Source organism: Besnoitia besnoiti, chromosome V (genome assembly GCF_002563875.1).
Source record: "Besnoitia besnoiti strain Bb-Ger1 chromosome V, whole genome shotgun sequence".
NCBI lineage: Eukaryota > Apicomplexa > Conoidasida > Eucoccidiorida > Sarcocystidae > Besnoitia > Besnoitia besnoiti.
The window spans coordinates 149,406-175,047 of record NC_042360.1 but is presented as its reverse complement, the minus strand read 5'-3'; the positions used below and the strand labels follow the sequence as shown (position 1 = coordinate 175,047).

Below are 25,642 nucleotides of genomic sequence, written 5' to 3'. Positions count from 1 at the left end.
CCGGCCGTTCTCTTTCCCGATGATTCAGCACAGCACCTCCGTAATGTACTACACTTCTGGGGAGTTGCCTATCCAATACACGCCGTGACAGAACGTGTATATACACAGCCGCTTGGAGCTGGATGCAGCATAACAACCAAATATCCACCTTGGTGCACGCCACGGATGAAACAATGAGGATTTCAACAATACGCACATACGCAAACCAGCTTCTGAGTCCCCGCCTAGTTCCGTTCCGTCGCTCGCGCTATTAGTCTGCAGCGCTAAAAACTCTACCCTGTCCATCCGTGCAGGGTTAAGCGCAGTCACTGGATGCCCTAAGTCATCACCAGTCATCTAGGGCACCGCAGCCGTTTTGAATGTCGTTTCTATGTACGGTTTTGAAGGAGTCATTCTATAGGTACGCGCAGAGAGTCGGCAAAGAGGCTCGGTACACGCACGCTGAGTCTAGGCGTCACCGCTGGAACCCGACCTGCTGAATTATCCGTGACAGTTTTAACAGTGACTACATGGTGTGTCGTCTCTACGTAATGCAGCGAGACCAGGAAAGCCTCAGCCAAGCAACAGTGGCAGCAAGTGTGGGCATGTCTCCGCAACAATTCCTGATGCGATAATCATACATCTTCATAGGACTCAGCGTGCGGGCGTTGAGCGAGCAGGGTGATTGGAAACGTGTTGTTGCGAACTGTGCGCGTATGCATTGGGCAACAATGCCATCGGGTGGTCATTACCCGACAGGATGCGGCCCGCACAGACTTGTTTGTGGGGCTGATTGCCATGATATTGCGGTTTTGGTTTGTTATTCACGTCAGTTGAACATTGAAATTGATAGCACAGTGTCGGTATTCTGGCACAAGAAACCAAACTCCAAACGCTTCGCATGCTTCAAAACACGCTAACTACAACGTGGAAGCACCTGCGGAAGCATAAGGCAATATCAGACTTGAGTCGGTATTGTCAGGCACTGCGTATTGCGGCTGACCTGGTGCACCGTGAGTAGCTGCACCTGGTGGAAGCTGAGAATGACTTCCCCAAGACTGTGTGTACTCTGAGGGGCCTTGTGGCACGTGTGATCCTGAGTCGGACGGTCCTGTGGCTGGAATGTACGGATTGGCTGGACGTGCTGGGAACCCGCTCCCCGCCTCGCCTTGATGATGATAATGCTGGTCACTGTAGCCTGTAGTGTGCGAAGGATGAGGAAGTGCTTGCGATCCGACATGGTCTGTATATTTCGAGCCAGCAGGAAATTGATGCCGAACCGGCCAAGCCAATAAAGGAATATATTCCTTCGAAAGAGGAATATACTTAATTTGCGGGGAAATAGACACTTTCTCCTTTTTCTCCTTTGGTTCTTTCTCCTTCTCGGCATTCTTCTTTTCTTCGGTCACTTCTACGACTACTACTGGGATGCGCGGCGCGAAAAGACCCGGCTTCTTCTCCTTTGGGCCGAGGCGCCGGACGCATCCTGGATGAGACCACAGTACACACATTCACGTCAAACGCATATGCTAGACAGCGAGGGGACAAAACAGCGGACGGGCGACACTTAGTTATCTATAGTAATGAGTGTCAAAGCACAAACTGTCATCTTATGTCCTTACCGAGGCCTATACAGGGAGGGGGAGGAGGCAACGCTGGCAAATCACCCGCGTGAATACCCTCTATGCCATGTCCCTCAGGGAGCTCCGGCATGAGACGTGTTGCACTCTGCGGGTAGTAGAACACCATAGAAGGCTGCGCTCTCGCTCGTACTGCCCAGGGATTGATATCGGCAGTGTATCTGTCTTTGAGAAGGCCTCGCGGTAAGAGAGCCTGTGGGCACGAGACAACTACGAGAGAGTGAACGAGAAGTGCCATCGCATACCAGGGTTCTGGGTTGCCATCGGCCGCGAGGCGTTCAGCAGTTCTGAATAATAAAACTGGCAGACTACATCACTGAACTCTTACGTCTTGGACGGCGAAGGGTGGGTCGCTTTCTTTGAGTTTCCTGGCTTGCGAAACCCACAAGTTTGGTTTGTATTTATTCTCTTCGTAGTCATAATAACGTCTGGAATACTGGCCTCCGCTTGGTTGCGGCACGCCCATGTCCCACGGGTCCTCGTAAAGAAGGGGTGCTCCTACTGATGCTTCGTTAGCAACACGTAGGGGGATCGTGTCGAACGCTTCTTCAGGCTCCGTCGGTGACATCACCATCTGCGCTCCGGGAGATGCGTCTATTATGACACTGCCAGGTAAATCCTGTTGAGGACTCTCGGAAGAGGCTGTCGCCGCCGTAGGCGTTGGCCAGGACACTACCTGCATTGGGTACGAACGACACGAGCAGCGGCCAATGTACAGCTAGAGTTGTCATTTCTAAAGCATGCTTGCTATGACAATTGAAACACATCCAAAATTCCTTGCTCTTGATGCTGTACCTTTCGTCTCGGTCGGAGTTTGAGCTGCAGCCGTCGCGCTTTGTGGTGAGGTGCAGATTTGGAACGAGGAAATACAGACGCAGGACGCGTGCCCTGCTCACAGCACATTAATGTAGAAGGCTGACTTTGTTACGCTGGACAGGCAGCACGCGATCAATGGCAGAATCGCATGCCGATCATCATTGTAAGGCAGCTTCGCAATGAAATCTTATTCGCGGGCGCTCAAGAGTGCACATATGAGAATCCATGCGAGTTGTTTCTGCGCCTACTTTTGGGGTTAGGTCTGCGATGTCTGGCACCACAATGCCTGTGAATGGAAGTTGCACAGGAATTGGAGGCTCATATGGCGATATGTACTTGTCGCCCAGTATGGAAGAATAGATGGGCACCAGGTGAACAGGTTCCGGGTCCTTCCTGAAGAGGTTTTTCTTTTTCCCCAGATTCCTTGTTTCTTCCTGGCTCGTCGACATCACCGTTTGCACAATAATGCTATCATCGTTAGCGGTTCGCGATCTGTCCTGGAGGCTTAATGGACTGCTTGAAAGAGATGCTGGATGATCTTGAACATACGACTCGACATTCATTTCCGCTTCCTGCAGCGGCGCCGAATCGCTCTGCACTGAACTTTTTTTCTCCTCACTCGCGGCTGCACAGTCGGCGGCGAGCAGCGTCCCCCCTATCAGCACAGCCACAATGTGAGGGAAGGGCCCCATATCGAAAGACTTGGCTCTGCTGGTTGCCCCGAGTTGCAGTAATGTCCTGAAAACCCCAGGAATCTTTTCCGTTATTCGTGATGGACAGTGAACGGTAGCTGCCGTCTCGAAACTGATTGCTCGCTGTGGAGAACCAGCGGTGAACGCAGGGCTGGGAATGCTCGCCACCGGTCGATAACTGCCGTTAGCCAGAGGCGAAGCACCACATCTTGCCACACAATGCATTAATCTCGAGGTTTTATGTGTTTTAGGTAGACATGTCCATCCTATACTTCGGAGGCTTAACGACAAAGACGAGTTAAGAGGTAGATGATGCTTTTCTGGTGCCCTCAGCCCTAGAAACCCGCTGAAAAGGCAAACAAACCCAAGCCACGCGATAGCTTCTAACAAAGCGATATGCGAAACAGCTGCGTGTCTTCAGATATGTGTCATTAGTCAGGTAAGACGTTGCTTAAAGTGCAGCCATCCTGAAGAGTTCCTTGGCAAATATGGTAATCAGTTCGATATCAACAAGCGGGGTGTATCTGGTTCCCAGTGTCAATGACTGCCAGCATCTGTGCCCTGGCAGGATCGAGTGGATGAATGATCCAAAGAAGTGAAATACTGAGACATGCTACTTGCTGGCCACCTCAAGGCATTCCGAGACTCGAACGTGTGCTCCAAGCGACAAAAGACTCAAATGGGAGATAGACAGCGCAATTAGCTTGCGAGTAGCATGGCAACATCTGAGGGGTACGGCTGTGAAGTCTACGTAGACAAGTTGCTTCAAGGCAAGTCTGCTTCTGACAAAATCACGTTCGCCTTCTTCACGGCAGAGACCCCCGTAAAGCACCTTCCTCTCAAACTGCCGTCCATGTTTGACGCCGTAGCACTTAAGGACAACAGAATTTCTTTCGGAATTGTTCTATTCTCGCACTCTGGTCTCGCTCTAGTACGCGGTCTACGAGAGCGACAGTCCGTGCGAGATACGATGCGACCGTTTTGTTCCCTCTAAGCAAGGAGCTATGATCTGGCGTGAAGGCTGACAGTGTGACATCGGCTCACAGTTCTAGGATATCAGAAGTCGTCATTACATCGTCATCGTCACGGCAGTATTTTGGGACCGCAGCCATTTCTTTGTCCATTTCCTCTCCGACGCTGGCCAGTCCTGCACACGACACTTTCCTCTTCGTGGATGAGCCCCTGTGTGGTCGTTTGGTCTACCCAGATCGTCATCGTTATACATGGGATATTCACGTGAGTTGCCGCTAGTTTCGTCGACCAGGCATAACCGTCTGACATCACTTGTATGAAGGCTGTTAGAAGGAGGGTCACCCCAGACCGGTGCCCACCTAGGCCGTTCCGGTGATTCGTTCGAGGAGCTGGATCGCCGTGACACGCAGCGGCTGTGACGGGTAGCTACATGACGGCAGGAATTTGGCCACAGATTTTTCTCGGTGCTGCAGGGGCTTACGCAGGGGTACAAGCATACGCTTCCTTCGTCCATCTGCTGTCTTAATGCGCTGACTGTGGCTTGATCTGTGGTGAGGGGAGGGGGAAGGCGGCTTTTAAGTGTGTGACTCATGCCTGTGGGTCCCAAGCGTACCTTGACCCGGTGCTCGCAAGACTAGACGGCGCCTCGCCGTATTTCACCGTTTGTGTCCGAATCCCCGATGAAGTTGACTCAGCCCCTCCTGTCGAACGACGAGACGATGCCGAGAGACAGCACTGCCACGGCCCGGGAAGAGGTTTCATGCCGTGCGAGGCTCCCTGTACAACAGCTGCACCAGGTGGCCGCTCCTTTGTGCAACATGGGAAGCGAGTGTCAGTGACGAGAAGCCGACGCTTTTGTCTCTCTTCGTTGATGAATTTCGTCTGCCTATTTTGCACGTCTTCTTTATGCAGCTCTCCGAGCCTGACCGCGATCGTGTTGATCGCTTGCCGAAGGTCTCGCTCTCGCTGGTCCCAGTTGAACCTTTCGACCAGTTTTCTGCCTTTCATATAGAGGGGCAAAATGCCGGGAGGATCCATGGTCACTAGCGCAATAACGTAAAGCAACGTAGCTCCGTCGGCAGCGCAGACGTGCAGAGTCTACCGGTTTGTCCAACTCACTCCCGAACTTAGAATGGTGCTGCGAGCTCCAGTGTATCGACAGGCGCCTGTACAGCTGCCTCTGTTTCGCCGGGGACGACCGCATGTTGCGCTCCCGCCTTCAAGAATATCTTCCTGAACAACGAATGAACTTACGGTTCTTGCCAAGGAGGCAACCGTGATCCAGTGAATTCCGTGAGACAAGCCGAATGCGACGGCTTGACACTAACGGCGGTCTCCCCCCTCCTATCCCCGGCCCGCCGCCTCCACCAGCACGATCAAACTCATCATTATAGTAAACTAAACCTCAAGTTCATTTATTGAAAAAGGGGCGTTTCGTTAAATGTTGACGTTTGTGCCACTGGGATGCCGTACATGGTATCTGTAGACGCTACATGACACACCGCCCTCCCTCCGAACACTATAATCCGCATTGGCCACCTACGACTAATTCACTTTGCGATGATCTGGATACTCCTTCGAAACGGAATTTGTTCATCCAGCATACACACATAAACTACGTTCCCAGTGTGTTTCATGAAACCGTCGGCAGCGATGACTTCAAATGAGCCTCTCTGCGATGGTCTGCTTCGGCACGCCTGCTGTCGCTTCGGGTACTTCTCCCGTGATAAAATGACGCGGTTTTGCCGACAGTGAACAGATGGTGAAATCTATTTGAGAACTTCCAGAGTAGTTCTTTTCTTTGTGCCCAACCTTTTGCAGTCGAAGACTGACGCGAGGGCAACCGCCCTGTGAAGGACCGCGGAGGGCCGCGTGAATGACTGGCTTCGAAAAGAAACTCTTTCCCGTATCTGGGGGTGAATTTCAGTATCGGAGAGACCACGAAAGACGGCCCTCCATTGTCTTGAGTTGTCTTGAAGAATTTGTAAGAGCTGTGCTAGTCTTTTTGAGTTGATGAGCCTTTTCACAATTAATCCACGAGGAAATCTTTTCCTTTTGCCAGAGATCACGCGTATCTCTTACAGCAATCGAGTTTGCAGCAAGGGCAATGTGCGGCGAGGGCCGCTTTCGCAAATGCAGACTCGAGCACTCAAAACAGCGTAATTCCTTCCCAGTTCATTTCCTTTTCTCGGGTTCCCAGGCAACTATCGCGCCGCTATGCATCTGCGCTAGGTCACGGCAACGCCTTTGTCCGCCGATACCACGTGTGAACCGACATCCGGAACCTGTACCGTCTCGTGCAATAGAGAAAAAAGTCGGAGCACCTCTTCCCCTGCCGGAGAACCGGCGGCGATCCAGGCATGCAGCAGGCAACAAGCATGCGCTCAACTCAACAACAGGCAACTCCTGCAGGGACTCTCGAATTACTAGGGAGGGAAGGTAACGGAGAACTGGGAGAGGTTGGTTGTGTTGCTGCTGACACCGTATCTGCAGGCTCAGCTCCATGCGTTCATTCTAGTGCAATGGAGGGCCACGACAAGACTACAGGGGAACAACTGCGCGCCGGGATTGCAGAGAATAAGCCCGCACAACCTGGGGAAGATGGCAGCCTTGCTGCGTCCACTGCGCGCGGGGCATCAGGAGCGGCGTCACACGGGCTGGCAGGAGACACTGAACTCCCTCTGGATGCCACGCGCCGCGCCGGTTCCTACGGACGCCATCCGGTGCCTCCCGAGGAGGAAGGTTTCTACAGTCCAGATACAGAGGCGTCCGATGGCCAGGTCCACTGCGAGAAAGGCGTGACGCATCCCGCTGTCGCTTCGCATTGCGGCGCGGGCCTCCCCGCTGCGGAGGCGTCTCTGCAGGCTCCTCCTCACGTCTCTCAGCCGCAGGCGTCGCCGTTTCAAAGGGGGGACGCGCCAGCATCGTCCATCGTGGACTCGAGGAGTCCTCTGCAAGCCCCGATCTCGTCTGCTGCCGATGGTGGCCCTAATAGTCCCCCAGCGCGCCCCAACAGGCTTTCGTACAGTCCCTTCCCCTCCGTTTCTTCGTCTTGGACTTCTCTTGGGGCACCTTGTGGAGGGAGAGCTGGGGGAGATCCGGGAGGAGGCGTGTCGCAGTGGCTGGACATGACTTGTGCAGCATTTGCCTCCTCTTCTTTCCCCTCTTTCGCTTTGACAAGAGTGTTGGCGCGAACTCCGTCTGCTGTCTCCTCTTCGCACGTCAACCCCGTCGACGGAAACGCCTCAGTGACACCCCAGGATCTCCACGCATGCGTCGGCTCCAGGCGCTGTCAGATCGCGCTGTGTCTCGGGAAGAAACAGAGATGCAATCCTCTGCAGAACCTCGATTGCCCCATTGCGTTTGCCGTCGTCAAACTTTTGAAGGAGGGACGACGGGACAGGCCAGCGGCGGGGCCAGAGACCCAAGGGGGCGAAGACGTGACCCGCGAGAGCCTCGCAGAGGAGACACCAGGAAGTGCTATGCAACGCAGTTCGCCGTGCCCGACTGAGACAGCCGATGCGGCCCTCGTTATTTTCAAAGGGAAGTTCGCCACTCTCGTCCTCAATGGCATCGTAACTGTCGAGGTGAGCTGCAACTCTTCAGTCCCTTCTTCTTGACTGCTCTATTGCGGTTCTTTCGATCTCCAGCTGCGTGTGTCGATCTTTCCGTCTACCGTTTCGAGGGGCTCGTGAACGTTCTGCTCACCTCAGAAGTTGCTCCATTTCCTCGAACCTGAAGGGTATATTTTACTATATTATGCGGCTTTAAAGGTAATCCCATTCACAGCCGGTGGTTCGTTAGCATAATCAACATGTCGATGAAACATCAATCACGGCGCAACTTATTTGGTTTCCATAACCTTCCCTGCGGTGGTCAGGGCACGGTGCGAAGAGGCGTCTGGCTCGCCTACTCGCGGCTCATCTTGCCGGCTTGGATTCATTGATCTCATTTCGCGCCTGCGTCCCCGCTGTTTGTCTTCTCTTTCGCCGCTTCTGGCTCCCCTCTGTGCCTGGGTTGCGCCCGAGGCGTCTTTTCTGTTTCTGTGTCCCGCCCTCGTGCAGCTGAGCGATGTTTTCTCCGGGATTGAGCGCCGCCACGTGGACTTGTACTCATACAGAACTTGGCTTTCTGTGTCTCACATCCGGAGTCACCTTCTCTGCTGTAGAAACTGTAACTCGTAGTGCTCCTTCGGCCTCTGTGCAGGACGTTCTCGTCATGGAGGGCCTCCGCTGCAGGCCCTTCTTTCGGCCAGGAAGAAAAGAAGACCTCTACTCGTGGGCGGCGGAGAGTCTGCACCAGCTGCGAGCGAGCCAGACCTGGGGCGGGGGCGAAGAGACAGACCCGGCGCTTCGGCGCGTGTGCGTCACCCACTACTTGACTCTTTCTGACGTCTACGACGATGCCAAGGTACCGCGCTCTTATGTCCCAGCGGAAAGAAGCGATTGCTGACACCGGGGGCAAAGGGGGGCGTGGGGGAGGGAGCGGCGATGGCGTTTGCGGTTTGCGTGGTGTCGCTCTCCTCTCATTCTCTCGTGAATGCGTGTCGGCCGGGGGTGGGGAGAAGTCAGACTAGAGAGCCCATGAATTAGTTGCACTTCTTTACATTTGTACAGGAGTTCGCTCCGTATCTTTACTGCGTACGTTCGAAGACTTCGAGGTCTGCAGCCTCGGAACACTCATCCCCAGCACATTTCGTCTGCCTGCATTCTGTTCACGCATGCGTTAAAGGTTTTACTCATGCGCGCATATGTATGCGCTTGTCCAGAGACGTCTCCATTTACACATCAGAAGTGCATGCAATGACACTCTACGAAGCCTCGCCGCTCCGTGCAACTGTATGCCTTTGGCTTTCCTTCCATATTGCGGAGAAGAGAGGGAGGAGAGACGGCAACCAGTACCCCGAGCGGCCACTGCCGCGCGTTCATGTCTCACTTTCGGGGTACCGAGTCGAGCATTGCGTTCGCGCGTGCCGCCTCATCTCGGTTTTTCTTCTCTGCGTGCTCCGTCCACACAGATCACAGTTCGTCCGTTCGCGCCATCGTCGGCGGCGCTGCCCGCGTTTACCCTGAGTGCGCCGGAGCTGGTCACCTGCTGCGCGTTTCCGGCGTCTCTGCCTCTGCCTGACTGGCTACTCGCGCGGAATGCCCAGGCGCCTCGCTCGATCTTTGCGGCGCGAGTCCTCCGGAGATCCAACGAGCTGAAGCGGGCGCGAGCCCGCGCGGCGGGCTCGCGGCCTCCTCAGGGCGAGCCTGGCGGCGGAGAAGGCGAATGCGGAGGCCGCGAAGGCCTCGGCGGGGGGCGTCGGGAAGGAGGCGCGCAGACTGCGGCCCCGCGAGGCGCCCGCGAAGGCGCTGCGGAAGCTGAGTATGTCTACACCGACCTCGCGAACCTGCAGGCGAACCGTGGGGTAAGCAAGAGAGCCGCGAGGAGAGGTGGATAGATGGATTTGGGGTTGCGCGTCGTCCGTGCCGAGCCCTTCTTGGGTCTTGAGCCGTCGTATATGCAACCGAGATATCTGCGCACTCCAGTGTCAGCGTTTCTGCAGGCGACTACGAGACGGTGGCTGCTCGATTAGGCTTGGCGTCGGTGCCTCGCCTCGGAAATATCCTCGTATTTTCTGCCGGAGCTCGATATCTCGCCCCGGGCGCCGAGAGTCTTTCTCTGTTCTTTGCGGCTGCGCCGTATGCGTGTCGCCCACGCTCCCTCTGCCTCTACTGTGCGCTGCGCTTCACGCAGACGAATCTCTACGGCGTCGTCTGGGAGGTGGCTAAAGCCTTGATGCCGCAAGGTACGCGAGAAGAAACTAAATCCCTCCTGCGCGTTTTCGCACTTTTTCGTTTTCCGAGGCCTCCTGTGTCCGCCCCCTGCAGCGCCTGGTGTGAAGTCCTTTGAAGACTCCGATCGACGAGTTCCTTTGGCTGCGTGTCCGCTGCCCTCTCTCTATCCTCGGCGGTGCTGCCAACGAGCTGAGAAAAGTGCGATACCCCCTGCGTCTCTCTCTGTTCCTTCGCTTTGCTGTGATGGCTCTCGCTGTGCGTCGCGCGCGTCACTTCATCTCTGGCGCTTCTCAGGTGTTTCTGCCTCTTCTTCCCGAGCCGCCCCCCCCTCCCCCCTCCGCGCGGAGGGGAGTGTGGACGGCGGTCTGCGATGACCTGCGGGGCGTCTGGCGTGCTACTTTTCCTCTCGGCTCTGAATATTCTTCGCTCCCTGCAGCCGGCGGGAAGAGCCAGACTGGACCGGCTGTCTTTCTGATGAACGTCGCGATCTTCGACGAGACCGTCAAGTTCGACCTCGGGAGAGACACCGCGCCTGGCGGCGCCTCTGAGGAGTTCAGTCTCGCGGTAGGTGTCTCCCTCCACTTGGAGAGGAGCGGGAAGTCTGAAGGAGAGAGAACGAGCGCGAACGGCAGACGCCGCTCGCGAGCCACGAGGCTCTAGAGTCGCCAGCGAGCCGAACAAGCCTGCGAGACAGCAGAGACAGAGCGCCAGGCCCCTGGGGACTTGGGAGGGAGAAAGCCCAGCGTCACACACACCCACGACGCCCGTTCATCGAACCACAGATAAGGCAGACGCGGAAGGGTGGAGGTGGGACAGCCGCGCTCTGAACACCCTGAGACGCGTTCGTTTGTCTACTCAGAGTGCGGGAAGTTTCGACGTTTCAACGGACGCGGAAGGTAGGACGCTGAGAAGTCCACCGCTCCCTGCCGTCATCGCCTTGTATTGCGACACGGCGGACTGTGGAGCCCCGTGTCTAAAGCTGTTGCGTCACCACTTCTTTGTTCTCTCTGCGTGCAGCTGAAGGCCAAAGGCTGCCCTGGAGACATTCCCTGCATGTCCTGCGGCGACATCGTCAGGGTGCATCGCGCCAACGTGAGTCTCTCTTCAGACCCGCCTCCAGCCCCTTCCCCCGCGGATCTCTTGTTTGCGACTCTGGCACTCGTGAGCATGTTTTTTTTCCCGGTTTCTGCCTCCTGCCCTAAACCGCTGGGCTATATTGTTTCGTGGAGCTGCTGGGCGCGCCTTCCTATTCGGATTTAGGGGCTAGGGCTTCGCTCTTTCCTCATTGTCCTTTCGTCGCGGGATTCTTTTCTCTCGTGGCTGCGTCATCTCAGAAGTCTTCTTTCCGCTTCCGTTTGCTCTCTTCGTCTGTATGCATTTGAAGGCGGCGCGTGGGCGCATGGCGTACAGCGAGGCATAGGAGGGTCCCCCTGGCTGTTGGCTGCCGGCGGTTTTCTTCACTGGCGCGCGCACGCGCCCTCTGTCTTCGAAGTCCTTTCTCATGCGTCACCTGTTTTCCTTCACCTCCTTGTCGCGCGACTCCAGCATCGGCCTCAGGCCTCGTCTCTTGGCGCGCTTGTTCTTCCCGCTTTCTCTCTGCGTCCTCGACGCTTCCGCGCGGCGTTTCGTCTCAAGCAGACAGGATTCCTTTTCGAGTGCTTCATCTGCGCAGTTCACCACAACAGAAGCCGACAGTGTCTTCTGGACTGCTTCTGCGTCTTTTCTCCCTTCTTGAACTCTTCAGACTGGCATGAAATTCGAACACGACCGGAACTTCGTGAACCTGAGCAGCATAATCGGGGTGACTTCGGCGCGCGTCTGGCCGCTCGAAGACGCGGACAGCGACCCATGCGCAGGTGGGAGAAAAACCGAAATTACAAAAGTGTGGAAGCAAGAGAGGACTCAATTTGCTGCGAAAGAGAGGACACAAGCGCGTCACAGGGGGGGGAGTGCAGTCTACGGGCTGCCCTCGTTCTCGCCTTCATGTGCTAACACCGGGAGATGCATGGATTTTTTCGACACGAATTTACTAGTGCATGGGGGTGTCGCCGCCTTGCTTCGCGGCCTTCTCGCGCGTTTTCGTTTTCCCGCTGCAGAAGAGATAACTTTCCCAAGCCAGACGAAGGAGTGTGCGTCGCTGAGTGAGCATACATATATACATGCATATATATGCGTATACGTGACAAATGTGTCACTGGAGGAAAATTGGAGCAGAACAAAAAATTGACTTCTTTCTCCGGTATTTACGTAATGCCTACTTTTGACGCGTGTACGCATGGAGCATCGAGTGCCTTTTGTGCGCTGCAAGTTTGCGACTCTTTCTTATTTCTGTTTTGTCTCTTCCACAGACAATGGCTTTGTCGTCGGGGCAGAAGTGACGACGCACTTCACAGAAGACGACGCTTGCCGCATCCGCGCTTTGCGCTACCACGCGCAGCAACTACTTCAAGACAACCAGCGTGCGAACGTCTTTCTTTCACGGTTTTTTCTTGTATCTCCGCCTTGTTGTCTGTCCTCTCTTGCGGCTCCGCGCACGGCGCCCCGTCTTCTGCCGTGGGCGCGCGTTCTTTGTCTGCCTCTCTTCTCCTTCGCTGCTGCGTTCCTTGGCTTCATCGAGCCGCCTGGCGCTTTCCGGTATCTGCTCGAGAGGCATTTCGTAAACTCATCTGTTCTCACGTGCTTGTTGCATGCGTGAGTGACGCGGCCGGGGGGGCAGGGGGTGGGCGGGCTCAGCAGCGTGTCCTCTCTGTTATGGCTCTTCGAGCGTCTCCATCCCACGTTCGTCGAAGGAGGTGGTATCGGTGCATGCCTACATCACTGTATGATGATTCTTACGTATTCACATGTGAGGGCTCGACGCGGCGGGTGTCGCGTTCTGCGTGTGTATTGGTTTCAGTCTTTACGACTCAGTACTACAAGCCTCTCGCTGTGCTGCAGCGCTGCAGCAGCGGCCCGCTGATGCGCGAGGTCTACGGCGACCTCATCGTACGAGTAAGGGTATCACGTTGTGCGTCGGCCTCTTTCGGGTTTTCGTCTTCCTTCTGGATAGCAGCTGCGGCGCGCTCTGCGTCCGCGTCTCTAAATTGCCTCCTTCGCCTCTCCAGAGATTCTTGCCCCTCTCGTTGCGCCTCGAATCGCCTCCGCCAGAGGCAGACCGTAGCCGCGCACACTCCATTCGAATAAGCACAGACGTTTGAGTTCGTAGAACAGTGAAGAGGGCTCCGATTTTCGTGAGACGCAAGCAACCAAGTCCTTTGCGACTTCAGTTTTGCGCGCGTTGCTCCGCTCCGTGGCGCTTGGTGGACATGCGCATGCGTAGGCTTGCGCGTCTGTTTGCCGCGGCCGCGGCCTCTGCGACTGGCGCAGGTAGTGAGGAGCAGCATGACGTCGAGTTGTCGCGTGTTGGACTCGGGGAGTCTGAGAGTTTGTTTTCGGAGTTCGCGTGGGTTCGCGGCGACTCGACTGCGCCGGAATCGCGGCAGTTCGACGCGGAGCTCTCGGCGTACCTGCTGCTCGTGGAGGACGCCTCGCTGCCTGGCGGGCACGTGGCAGTGGCGAATCTCTCGTCGGCGAGCGCGGAGCACCTCTTTGCGTCGGAGAACGCGATTCGCGAGGGCGACTGGCTGCGGCTGCGCAACTTCAAGTGGGGCGCGACCCGCCTCCACGACCCGCTCTTTGGCCGCATCTACTTCTCCGTTCAACCCAGCCGAAGCGACTTGGCGCGTATCACGCGTCTCCCGCCGTTCGCGCTGGACGCCGTCCGCGCGCAGCAGGAACTCGATCGCGCGCTGCAGGCCCTCATGGAGGACGACGAGATCCCCAGAGACGCCTCCGACCCGAAGCGCACGCGCGAGCTGCCGCCAGCAGAGAGCGAGGGGGAGGCCGACACCGCCCGCAGAAGGCGCACCGCCGCCGAGCGAAACCCACGAGCCGGCCTGGAGGCAGCCCCCGAGCGGGAGGAAGAAATTGAGGAGTGCGCGGCCGCGGAAGCGCCAGAGGAGGCTGCGGGCAGGGACGAAGCTGAAGACGACTCGAGGTGAGACCTACAAAGATAGAGAGACAAGCCAATTCAGATTCTTTAGACTGCGAGCGGACAACAGCAAGGAGACGCGCGGCTACAGGTCCTGTGTGCATGTGCATCCTCGTCCTCTCTACCCTTTTCCAGGCTCATCCTTGCCCTCAGTTTCGTCTGTGTCTATCGTCTCTGCAGCCCGCTCTCTGGCGGCTGCGCGCCGCACACGCGCTTCGAGCTGTTTGTTCCGCAAGAGCTGCTGGACGCACACGGCTCCCGCGTCCCGGTTTACGAACGCATCGACAGCCTCGTCGCTTCCTCGTCGCGCGTGAGATTCAAACCCGCCAGAGCCGAGGCCTGCCCTCTGCGTATCCACGGAGACAACATGCACATATCTATCTATACCTACATCTATCTATATCTATCTGTTTCTATCTAACTATATCTATCTGTTTCTATCTATCTCTGTCCATATGTATCTATCTCCACATTATCGCTGTCTGTGCGCGGGTCAGCGTGTGTTTAAAAGGCCTCAGGATCCTCTTCCGCATGTGTCTGTATGCCTATCCGCCCCTGGAGCCCATGCGCGGTTCTCCGCGCGGGAATAGGCACGTCTACTCCAGCCTCTCCCCCGTCTTGGTTCGCCGTGTAAAGGCTGGTGCCGAGCGAAGAAGCGTGGCAGGGCAATCCTACGCGTTTGCAGTATGTGCGTTTTTCTCCCGTACGCTGCAGCCGGCGTCTTCCGCTCGTCGCTCGCGCGAAGGCCCGTTCCTGCTGAAGGCGATGCATGTCCTCGGTCTCTGTGCGGCTCCCCTCGCGGCCGAGGCCTCGCTGGAGAGCGGCGCGACAGTCGACATCGCAGACCCGCGGACGTGGGTGGTGGTGCAGTGTCTGCTGTGCCGCACGTCGCGGCGCCTCTCGGCGCGAAGGCCCCGCCCCCCCGGCGGCGAAGACGCAACGGGCCGCCGCGCTGCGGCGGCCCGCGCCGCGCACCATGGGAGGAACGCCCGAGGGAAGCGCGCCGCTCAAGAGGCCGCGCGAAGGAGCGACGAGGAGACGACAGACGACCACGAGGAGGTCCTGTGGTGCCCGACCTGCAAGCATCGAGACTCCGCCATGCTCGTCGTCATGTGAGAAAAGGCACCCGACAGCTGAAGGGTTGATTCAGCGCTGAAGGGGGGATGGGGGGGGGGGGGGGGGGGGGGGGGGGGGGGGGGGGGGGGGGGGGGGGGGGGAGTCGGGGGCGGGCGTGGCAGGATAGTGCGGGAGAACACAGTGTATCACTCGGGTCGGTGGCTGTCGGCTGTTTCGGAGTGGGATTTTGTGAACACGTTTTGTCAAGCGACTGGCGCACTCTCTCTGTGCGCACACCTCGTGCGTGCGCCTGAGATTTGAAGACGCTCGAGAGGCGCTTTCACGAGTTTGTTTCGTCTGCGCCTCCGTGGCTGGCGTCGTGGGCCTTCAGGTACGATTTCCATCTGCACCTCGCGGACGCAAATGGAACGTCTCTCGTCGTTCAAGTCAAGGATGCCGTCGTAAGTGTGTTCTTTTACTGGCGCAGAGGGCCAGACGCTTCCACCCGAGCCGACAGTTTCAGTTAGCCAATAGATGTGAAAGCACGTAAACAACTCTTGACGGTACACGCATGCCCAGAGGCGTCCTCTCTGTATCTGCTCTCTATTAATATATATATATATGTATTAGCTTTTCTGCCAATAGTAGTGTATGGGCTTGCTCACATTTCGCTATATCTATATATATATATATATATATATATATATATATGTAGGCGTATAGCAGGGAGGATATTAGTGCCTTTCCATAGTGTCAACGCAGCAAAATGCCTCTCGTTGTGCGTTGTGTTTGCACATTTCCTTTTTTTTTCTTCTGGGCAGGGTCGGCGGTTTCGGTGCGCCAGCGAGCGCGGCATCAGTCCATTCTTCGCGGCCACCGACCGCGGCGCGCAAGAGTTGCTGCAGGCCGTGCTCCGAGGCTTGGTCAGCGAAGCTGAGCAAGAGGAAGAAAGCTCGAGACCCAGAGAGCGGAAAAGGGGCCTTTCGAGCCCGCAGAAGAGGCGAGGGAGGGCCTCCGCGTCGTCCGCAGACGGCGCGAAGGACGACGCGGAGGCGGACGCGGAGGCAGACGCGGCGGGAGGAGCGAAGAGCGACCAGGAGGGAGGCGACGGGGCATATCTCATTGGGAGCTCCAGCAGCAGCGAGGAAGAAGAGGGAGAAATTCAGACGCAGAGCCTTGTGGGGCGGAAGTACATGCGCCGGAGGAAGCATCTGAAGGCAGGCTTGGCGGGCTCGAGAGGGGGCGAAGCATGCAGCGGCCCTTCGGCGCCGAGCGAGCAAGAAAACAGCAAGCAGAGCCACGCGCCGCGTGCGCACAGAGAGAGAGAAGAGGAGGAAAATCAGAAGAAAAAACGTGGCCTCGGGCGCCACGACCTGCTCGTCGTGCGCCGGTGGGCGGAGGAAGCAGCCGAAAGCGACAGAGTGTTCGAGAATAGCGGAGCTGCGACTTGGGTGGTGACGGGAGCAGAGATCCGACGCGCGTAGCCTCCACTGCAGCACTGGCAGGGCTGTGAGAAAGCGAAAATAAGGTTTTTCGGCCCGAAAACTTGAATTGAGACTGCGGGTTTAGACACAAACGGAGGAATTCAAAGTGAGACAGCGACGATACTACGCGTGTGAATAACAAAGGAGGGTAGCGCAGAGCTGCGAATGGATACTGGCGAGTCTGAATTGTGTTGCCGCCGTCTGGCTTCTCAGTTTTATGGTAAACGAAAGGAGTTCTCTCCTTCAACACAACAGACGCTTGTCAATGTGCGAATGTAAGAAACACGGGCTCTTAATTTTTTTAGCCTTGGTGGCGGTGAAGTCGCCTTGGAATCCGGCGGTGAGCAGAAACAAAAGGGAAGAACGAAAGCACCCAAGGCTCTTTACCGCTAGCCTACGCTTCTGAGGCTCCTCAAAGATCCTTTTTCGGTTCGCCTTCCTTCAGCGCACGAAGCCCAAGAGGGTGATTCCTCGTTGTAGGCGGAGGATTTAGACAGAGCACAACATGTCTGTGTGCGTAAATGAAGCACTGTGGAAAAAGAAAAGGCTCAGCTCCACAGTTGCATACGCTAAACCGTCGAGAAGGACGTTGCTGGGCAGCCCCCCCCCCTCCCCCCGCGACCAGCCCACCGGGCTCCTGTTGAAACTGAAGGATGTTTAGGCTGTCGAGGGACATCGTATGCTGATGAAACTGTAAGCCATAGTACGGTTGTCTTCTCATGCACAGATCTTATAAACTATGGCATCGAATAGCGACACGATGTGTCGACTGCGGGTTTAAAGTTAAGACTTCCGTCACTCGGTGGCAGCTTCGTTCTGCCCCAGCAGAGCGTGCTCGGCGACTGAGAAGTCTCACACCGTAAATGTTCAGCAGTGGCGAAGCACTCCGGATTGACTGTCACCTATGCGCTGCTGCATCCCGCCGTGTCGTTTCACGGCGCGGGACAGGAGCGCCGGCTTCCTTTTGAAGGAAGCAAAAACTGAAAACTAATAAAGGCAGAACTGGCTACGACACACAGCCTAGTACCTCCCACCTGCGCGCAGCCGAGAATGTGCGTGTTGGTGGTGAGCCGTGGGTGCGCTTCGCTGTGTTTGCCTCCCTGCCGCAGAGGCGAGGCGGCGCGGTTGCAGCCGTAGTAGGGATCCCCAGTTGACTGGGTTCGTCTCCAGAGATTGAGAAAGGCTTTTCTTCTCTCGAAGACGGAAAGATCGACAGAAACGAAAACAACACATCCATGAAGAGACTTCAAGATGAGAAGAGCGGCTGTACGTATGCACACATGCAAGCATATGCAGCTACACACAGGGTCAGTTGTCCACTACCGGATGAATTCACTCAAGCACAACTCCCTTGCGACCGACGCCTCAAGCAATGAAAACATCCTTCCCCGATGCGCCTACTCTTGATCGCCTCGTCGTCTCTTCGGCCCCTTCACAATGCTCCAGCCACGGTACCCCTCCTCCCGCGTTTCATCTTTCCGGATCTTTTGCCTCAGCGACAAGAGAAAGAGAGACAAGACACAGAGGGCGTAGGAATGGCTGCAGGGCAGACGCAGAAAGCGAGGCGAGTCGCTCGCGTCTGCCCCCCTGCCCACTCTTCTGCATGGCTCTTTGAAGAGGAAAAGCAGCACAGCAAGAAGCCTCGCCACGCGCGGAGTCGGTCTCCCGAGGTCTCCCTCGCGCCTTCTACCAGGGTGGTCGGTAGAAGAGCAGGGCCCACAAGCAGGCAGCAAGCTCGGGTCGCACGCGTTGGTCCAGATTCTTCCCGCTTCTCGTGCGACACCTCCCTCTCCGTTTCGTCTGTGGCTTCCTCTTCAGCGTCTCGGGCGCGACACCTTTGGCGCTTATCTGTAGCGGCGGAGCTGGAGAGCTTGCCTCTTCTTCCAGCACGCGCGTCTGGAAGGGCGGAGGCGCGCAGCACCGAAGCCCTTGGTGCGCAAGCCGCGGTACTTCTTGCCCGCAGACGTCAGGCCTCTGCACTCTCTGTGCTTCATGACAGGCTTGCAGATCCAGTTGATGCGCGGGTCGTTGCGGATCGCATTGTGGGCGGGGTCCACAAGGATAACTTCGTAGTACTTGTAGACGGCGTCCTGACCAACCCAGTAGCTGTTCAGCACGCGCAGACCTCCGCAGATCTTGCGTCCAACCTTCTCCTCGGCGACGGCGCGCAAGTTGCGAGTCGACTTCTGCTTACGAACACCTGAAGAAGGAACAAGCCAAAGAAACGGAAGGAAACCAGTCAACCACTTGCTCTAACTATGACGCCGCAGATCCACAGTCTGCAAGCTACAGGCGAATGCGAGCGAGTCACTCACGCATACATCGCCTGATCCTGCAAGCCTTCGGTGCCTGGAGGACCTCTGCGGCAGTACTGAGTACCCCCCTCATGGCTAACACTGATGGGACTGTGAGTTTGAAAGGTGCCGGCGTGCTTACCCTGGTTTTTCGGCTTTCCGTAAACAATGCCCTTGTGGACTTGCTTCTTTCTGTCTCCTCTTCTGACACGCACGCGGTAGATGACGAAGCCCTGCTTCTTCTTGTACCCGAGGCGACGCGCCTTATCAGGGCGAGTGCTCTGCGTGCAGCGGTGCACAGCGGGGAGCTGGCGGTACTCCCATGTGCGCACACGGAGAAGAAAGCGCAGCACGTCGGACTGCTTCTTCTTCCAGAGCTCCTCCAGATATCTGAACGAAACGCGAAAACCGAGAATGCGAAAGAGTGCATCACTGCCGACCACGCTCCCTAACGACAACTCACCCCACACAGCTGAGGCCTTCCATTCATTCGAGGAGCCGCAGCATCACCCAGAAATCACCAGTCCCGCTGGCAGCATGTGCACGATGAAAGCGCCTTGAACCCTCCGCAACGCGGAGGAGATCAGTGCCTCATGACGCGCGAAACGCACGTCGATGCTCTCGTTCCCCCCTCAGCAAAGCAGCGTAGTAGCCATTCAGTCCATGAAATGCAGCCAGAAAACACGCCAGTAGCGCCTACTGCAGATGCATCAGGCCCGCGCCGACAGCACCTTCGACGGTACGCTCTCTCGCACCACTGTCAGTGAAGCAGCCGTGACCAGCTGCCTGACAACAGTTGCCCGCGTTTTTCTCGAGTGTCAAGCGAGACAACGAGAGTGAGTGACCGACAGGAGGAAGGACATCTGCGACGTTCCACACACGGGAATTTCGTATGGAAAGCAGACAGCGTGGGCGTCGGCAACAGGATGCGTGCAACGTGTGTGCAGGGCGGATGTACCCACCCTCGCTTGATCGGTCCCGGCGACAGCACAGCAGAGCCACTTGCGAGGTAGACCCCAAAGAAGCGAAAAACAGATGTGATGCGAAACTCAGAGAGAAAATCTCCGGTGTAGCACCCTAAACTCCCCGACAAGAGATGCCGCTGGGGTCCCGCATCATTGGAGCTACCACGACCGACCCCAACCGACGACCGCTCCGAGAGAATCTACCATGGAAAGCTACAGAAATGCACGAAACTTCTGCAGACGCAAACCGAGGAAAGAGAATAATCTTGCCCCCCGAGTGGCGCGCGGCGGCGCTTTCGGAGGCGCTGCCGTCCGGGAAACGAGAGAACAAACGCTCCCGGGCAGTCGAGGCATGGGAGAAACTCCGAGGAGTGGACGCTTCCTTGCTAGGCCCAACCATTCCTCAAGAAAAGGCAGCATGGACCCAATCCCAGCACAGCCGTCGGACGAGAGAATCGAAATCGCACGAAAACGACGGTAAAACCTCAGTTTTCCCTCCCCACAAACCGGGGTTCGCTGCTCTGCCGACAGTGCGAAGGAAAACTCTGCCGGGTTCTGTAGGGAAGAGACTCACTTGTAGGCTCCCATTTTGTCTGTCCGGAAAGGCTCACGAAATCAGAGAACGCGCCGTCCTTTCACTCGATAAAAAACTCAGGGAAGAGAGAAGTAACCCCCGGTCTCGCGCGTCATGCATTCCTCGTCGTGTGGAAGAGAGAGCGGCTCCATTCCTCACACTGGGTCGTCCGCCCCGCTCGCCGAAAAATTCTCGCTGTCGCCGCCTGCAACCGGAATATAAGCCAGACCCTCCACGCATGCATGCCAGCCTGCAGGCAGACCCGCCGGCGCACACTTGGGAGCTCCAGAGTCTACCGGTAGGAACTCGCGCGTGCGATTCAACACACGAAAGATCCCACCAAGACGAGCGTGTCTCGATCCGTCGTTAGCGGAGCCAGCGAAAAAAAAAAAAACCGTGCATGCACCGCGTTGCTCGCCTACTGCTGACCTTGTCGACTCTCGCGCCAGCGCCGCGGAATTGCCCTGCAAGTCAGGTTCGGTATTCGTAATGCGGAACCAGAAAGGAAGAGACAGATGCGAGGGAAGCCCCTGTTAGTGGTTTAGGGGAATCTCTCCTCCTTCGACTTCTCGGCTGATGCGTGTGTAGTTCACGCTTGGCTCGAGCAGCAGCGTATGCACATCTCGCGCATGTTGTCTTTAGGCGCCTGCAAGCCAGCCCCGCAGGACCGGCTGTCCTGTTGTATTTCCTCATTACACAAGAGAGAGTGTTTTCCATTCTTTGTTTCCGTGGCTTGTTGAGGCGAAAGTAAATACGGCCCCGGCTTCCGCTAGTTTCGTCGATTTGCAAGGTATTGCTCTCTTCTCCAGCCAATCCTCTGATTCCGGAGAGCGTCTCACTTTGTGTGCCCGTCCCGCGTGCTGTTCGCGCGCATTTCTCTGGGGAGTGATGCAGCCACAACTCTATTATTCTCCATTCGTTCGCGTGCATCGCAGCATATCGCTATTTGTGAGTGTTTAAATGTATACAGATATATGTGGGGATGGTCGAATACTTAAGTCGACGCAGATGCATGAACGTGCTCATGTACTAGGGATTGATTTAGAGGTCCTGATTTCCCTCTGAGACTCAGCCGCTGCCAGCAGAAGGAGCCATCCCTCCAGGCTTTACGCTCTTGGCTGTCTTTCACCTTCTACCTGTTTTTGCCTTGCAGAAGGAAATTAAACGCTGAGTCAACAAAATGAAGAAGGACGGCAAGGAAGCGAGTGCCTGCGAAGAAGCTGTCGCAGAAGATAAGATGGAGGAAAGCCTAGAGGGGGATCGACGCAGAAAGCGCGGAGAGGAGGCCAACTGCGACGAGGCGCCGTTCGAGAGCGAATCGAGCGGCGATGAAGATGATGGAGACGAAATCCAGCTGATTGCTAGAACCAAAGAGGAGCTGCTGAGACAGGGAGAGGACGACGAGGACGAGGACGATGAAGACATCACAGTAAGGGCGCGCAGGGGTCCGTTGTTTTTCTACCTTGTTTTCTTGCCGTCACGCAACGCAAGCTCCCGCCAGGGCAAGAATCGAGGCGTACGGAGATGGGTCTTTTGTGGCTCACAGCGCGGCTCCAGATGGACTAGAATCCTCTCCGCAAGCGCGGACTCTAGTCACACCTCACACAGATCTGCATATGCATATATATATCTAGATAGATAGATGAACAGATAGGTAAAACGGTAGAGAGATATTATGATCTGCATATATATATATATATATATATATATATAGATATGCAAATCTAGATCGATCGATAGATAAATAGGTAGGTTGCTAGTGCTTTTTAGCAAATCTGTTCCAGCGTCTGGCAGGGAGCAGCACGCGTGAACGGTTGGGCCAGAAAAAGGCGGCAAGTTGGACCTATTTGGATTCCGTGCGCCAGAGCCAAGTGGCTCTGCTTTGCTCCACAGGAGACTGTTCAAGCGTCCTTCGGCCTGTTCGATCCGCACGAGGAAGCTACCGACGCCGTCCTTTCTCTCCTGCGCCAATCTCGTCTTGACACCCACTTGAAAACGCCATCACGCGATCTGCATGCCCTGGCTGAGACCATCGCCAACCAGGTACTTGACCAGTTTTCATAGTCCGTTTGCTCACCACAGTGAGAGGAGAGGAGGTGCGGGGGCGGATTGCCTGCTCGCTGTCCTCTCAGCGTTGTTCTAAGGAGGTATCTTGCGGGTCATTCTTCTTCGCCCCTGTGCTTTTCCCCTTTTTCTCTGCGTCATAGCTTCATCTCATGTCTCTTGCTGCCCGACTCGGGCTCTGGGTCCTTCCTTGCTTTGGAGTTTTATAAGGCGCTCGCGCCGAGGGCAGTGCAAGTCTTTTTGCCGCGAAAATGCTTCCTGTGCGGCTCGTAGTGGACTGTCAAGTTCTCGCTCGTGGAGCGTGCAGATGCCCCTTCTCTGCCTGCTCCTTTTCCTCTTCAGGGCAATGTGGGCTCTCTGCTGAAGGCGGTAGAGGACGAAGAGGGAGAGCAGGGCGAGGCCAACGAGAGGAACGCCGAGGACGCCTCTGCGGTCGTCGGGTTCCTCTCTCTGCTTTCGCTGCGTCAGTATCCTGAGGCAACCAACGTTTTCAGAGATGCATTTCTCCGCCTTGCAGGGTAGGCGCAGACTCGAACGCGGGGTTGCGGAAGGCAAACGTGTGACGGGGGAGAGAAAACACGCAGAGAGAAAGACGACTGCCGCGAAGGAGAAAGCCTCAGACGGACGAACGACCGCGGGAAAAAAAAGCCGTGCTGTCTCGAAGTTAATAGCTAACAAGTGGCACTGTCGAGGCTCTGCTCAAGAAACAGTTTAAAGTAGGAAAGTTTATGCGTCTTCCTATTCCACTTTTAATTGACGGCCGGAGACAACACTGCGATCTAGTCATCGCCTGGCCTCGGCCGGCTGGAACGAGCTAGATTGACGGGAAGATGAAATTATGTCTTTCGGTCGCTGCTGCGTATGTGAAGGTGTCTGCCTTCTCTCCTCGCACGCACCATCGCTTACGCCGCTTTACGGCATCAGTGAAACGGTGACGAAGGAAAAACTGAAGCAGTCAGAGGGAGGCGAGGCAGAGGGGGCAGCGCGGCGTCTGGTGCTTTGTGTGGCAATCCATTCGAGGTTCGTGTGTTCTGCGTCTGCCCTCAGCGAGCACGCTTCAGCTGACGTCAAGGCGAAGCTCGGTAAGGGTGCTGGCGTTGCTGGCAATTTTAGGCCTGCAAGCACCTTGGCGACTTTTGCTAGGCAGGGCGTTGTTACGTGTAGGCTTCAATGGGCCGTCCAGAGACATGCGTGTCGTGCCAGCGCGTGCGAACCTCCGCTGAAAGCCTTCAAGATGTGTCGCGTGCGCTCGTAAGACACGGGTGTTTAAGGCAGGGAACAAAATCGCGTAGAGAGTGAAGCACAGCCCACATCCAGCGTCGTGGGGGAGGTGTCAAGTCTGCACACGCTGTAGACGTCATTCATTTGATTCATTCGCCCAGCCGGGTTCTTTTCTGTCTCTGCGATTTGCAGAGGCGATCCTGAAGCCCTCTGAGGAGAGCGCGGCCGGGAGCGCGAATACCAACTGCGGCTGGCTGGTAAAGGAGCGGCTGAGCAACACGCCGCCGGCGCTTGTCCCCAGCATGTTTTCTTCGCTTCTCGAAGACATTGCGTGGAGTTTGACTACCGAGGAGATGGAGGAGGAGGAACGGCCCTTCTATAACTACACGCACGTCGCCGTCCTCACAAAGTGAGGCGCGGGGAAAGACAGGCCAAGAGAGGAAGTGGGCGGACGGATTTCTCGTGGAAAGTCGAAATTTCGGACAGGGAAGTAGGTTGGTTTTGTCTTGTTCATTTCATGTGTTTTTGAAAACGAGGGCACTTTACACCCAGGAGCGACTCAGAGACGTTTTGCGGACAGGCTGCCTCAGAGTTCGCGGGGACAACGCAGTCACTGTTTGGTTTTTTTTTTCTCTGTTGTTTTTGTGGCGGTAGAGTATACAAGGAGGCGGATGCAAGCGCGGCGGCGACGGCGTCGAAGAAGGCGAAGGGCGACGAGCCTTTAGGTGAGCTTCAGCATTCAAGAATCTCTCTTTGCGTTTGTTCAAGGTCGTGTGTAGTAAGCGGGGACGTGCCACGAGCTATAGGCGGACGGACCCATGCGTTGGGAGCAGAGACGACCGAGTTTCTGCGTTGTTGCCCTTTGATAAGGTGTGCAGGTGCTTTCTGCATCGCTTGGAGCTTGTCAGCGTGTACAGTAAAGCGCGGCGGAAGGCGGTGCGCGTTGGAGAAGTTTTGTGAAGCATCGTAGCGGGTCTCAGTGAGAAGCCTTGCGTGTGGCAGTGTGAACGTACTGTCCTCACGATGTGCAAATTGACGCGTGCGGCGTCTGAGGCGTGGCCTTGCTTTGTAGGCTTCAAACCCTTCTTTCCTCATCCCGAGGATGAAGAGCTGCTGAAGGCTGCCACGGCCTTCTTTACGTACCCCACGGGGTCGTCGGTGAGTTCCGAACGAGTCTTGGCTCCACGCCGCGGCCCGCTTCCTGCTTGACTCTTTCAGGGGAGCGAGTCAGAGTTGGGGTTTAAGCGTGCCTAAATCACGTGAAGAGTCTTTCATTATTTTCATGATTGCAGTGCGCGAGGCGTCCCGTTACCGCTGGTGTTCTCTCAGCGTTTGTATGTGTGTGTATGTGGACGCACGTTTCCACACTCGTGGCTGAATACACCCTTGCGCTTCTCTTTCTGCCGTTGCCTCGCCTTCCTCGCTGGCGACAGCAATTGAGGCGTATATATATAGTATATATATCCGTGTAGTCGGGTGTCTGTAGAAACTACCCCCCACTGCACTGCTTAAGACAGCTAAAAGTGTGGGAGTTCAACATCTCACTAGACTACAATTATTCCCATCTCGGCGTTCAGCGCCGTTTGAGTCTCCTCGAATTCACCTCTTGGCGTATTCAGGCGCACACCGCGGTTCATGTGTTTGTTTCGTGTGGTTCCGTGTAGGTCCGCGTCGCCCCTGTGCCAGACCAGGCGAACTCGCGAGACTCGCGCGAAGGCAAAAGCCAGAGCGAGAAGCGGGAGGATGACGCAGCGGCGAGCGGCTCTCAAGTCCGCGCGTGCCCGGAATATCTTCTCTTCTTCGTGATGCCTTTCGAGAAGCTCAGTAAATGCACAAAGGCCATCGAGCGCCAAGCGAGTCTGCAGGTCTCCTCTTAGAGCTTTGCTCTTTTCGTGAACGATTCAAATCAGCAACTCTCTCTCTGATTGGAATACCGCCGACTGTATCTCAGTCGTGTAGGAAACGACGCAGCGGTGACTGCACGGTTCTACCAGACGAAATAGCCGCCCTTTTCGGCGGAAAGGGTCACACGCGCTTGACCTCAAAGTGCGTGGACAGAAATGCGTGCTCACATC

General features: G+C 56.3%; 6 protein-coding genes across 6 annotated transcripts; 3 read left to right on the top strand and 3 right to left on the bottom strand.

The window, feature by feature from the left end:
- Positions 1 to 899: 899 nt before the first annotated feature.
- Positions 900 to 3,127, bottom strand: BESB_058500 (uncharacterized protein; the record flags this gene model as incomplete). Its single annotated transcript, XM_029364264.1, has 6 exons — positions 900 to 916; positions 983 to 1,465; positions 1,602 to 1,812; positions 1,948 to 2,097; positions 2,415 to 2,507; positions 2,684 to 3,127. 6 exons carry the CDS (start codon positions 3,125 to 3,127, stop codon positions 900 to 902), a joined length of 1,398 nt encoding a protein of 465 aa, XP_029218972.1.
- An 872-nt stretch (positions 3,128 to 3,999) lies between these two features.
- Positions 4,000 to 5,137, bottom strand: BESB_058490 (uncharacterized protein; the record flags this gene model as incomplete). Its single annotated transcript, XM_029364263.1, has 5 exons — positions 4,000 to 4,136; positions 4,331 to 4,401; positions 4,459 to 4,525; positions 4,581 to 4,645; positions 4,713 to 5,137. The coding sequence occupies 5 exons, from the start codon at positions 5,135 to 5,137 to the stop codon at positions 4,000 to 4,002; spliced, it is 765 nt and encodes a 254-aa protein (XP_029218971.1).
- Positions 5,138 to 6,621: 1,484 nt separating this feature from the next.
- On the top strand, positions 6,622 to 12,961 carry BESB_058480 (uncharacterized protein; the record flags this gene model as incomplete). Its single annotated transcript, XM_029364262.1, has 10 exons — positions 6,622 to 7,686; positions 8,306 to 8,509; positions 9,117 to 9,509; positions 9,839 to 9,890; positions 10,316 to 10,443; positions 10,897 to 10,971; positions 11,624 to 11,735; positions 12,228 to 12,338; positions 12,776 to 12,870; positions 12,932 to 12,961. The coding sequence occupies 10 exons, from the start codon at positions 6,622 to 6,624 to the stop codon at positions 12,959 to 12,961; spliced, it is 2,265 nt and encodes a 754-aa protein (XP_029218970.1).
- A 223-nt stretch (positions 12,962 to 13,184) lies between these two features.
- BESB_058470 (uncharacterized protein) lies at positions 13,185 to 16,449 on the top strand (the record flags this gene model as incomplete). The annotated part of the gene is made up of 5 exons (XM_029364261.1): positions 13,185 to 13,915; positions 14,090 to 14,219; positions 14,624 to 15,021; positions 15,357 to 15,426; positions 15,787 to 16,449. The coding sequence occupies 5 exons, from the start codon at positions 13,185 to 13,187 to the stop codon at positions 16,447 to 16,449; spliced, it is 1,992 nt and encodes a 663-aa protein (XP_029218969.1).
- Positions 16,450 to 18,293: 1,844 nt separating this feature from the next.
- BESB_058460 (ribosomal protein RPL15) lies at positions 18,294 to 20,108 on the bottom strand (the record flags this gene model as incomplete). Its single annotated transcript, XM_029364260.1, has 3 exons — positions 18,294 to 18,649; positions 18,886 to 19,191; positions 19,913 to 20,108. 3 exons carry the CDS (start codon positions 20,106 to 20,108, stop codon positions 18,294 to 18,296), a joined length of 858 nt encoding a protein of 285 aa, XP_029218968.1.
- A 1,354-nt stretch (positions 20,109 to 21,462) lies between these two features.
- BESB_058450 (uncharacterized protein) lies at positions 21,463 to 25,444 on the top strand (the record flags this gene model as incomplete). The annotated part of the gene is made up of 8 exons (XM_029364259.1): positions 21,463 to 21,711; positions 22,176 to 22,325; positions 22,689 to 22,864; positions 23,394 to 23,428; positions 23,760 to 23,976; positions 24,222 to 24,292; positions 24,640 to 24,725; positions 25,232 to 25,444. The coding sequence occupies 8 exons, from the start codon at positions 21,463 to 21,465 to the stop codon at positions 25,442 to 25,444; spliced, it is 1,197 nt and encodes a 398-aa protein (XP_029218967.1).
- Between the last annotated feature and the right edge of the window lie 198 nt (positions 25,445 to 25,642).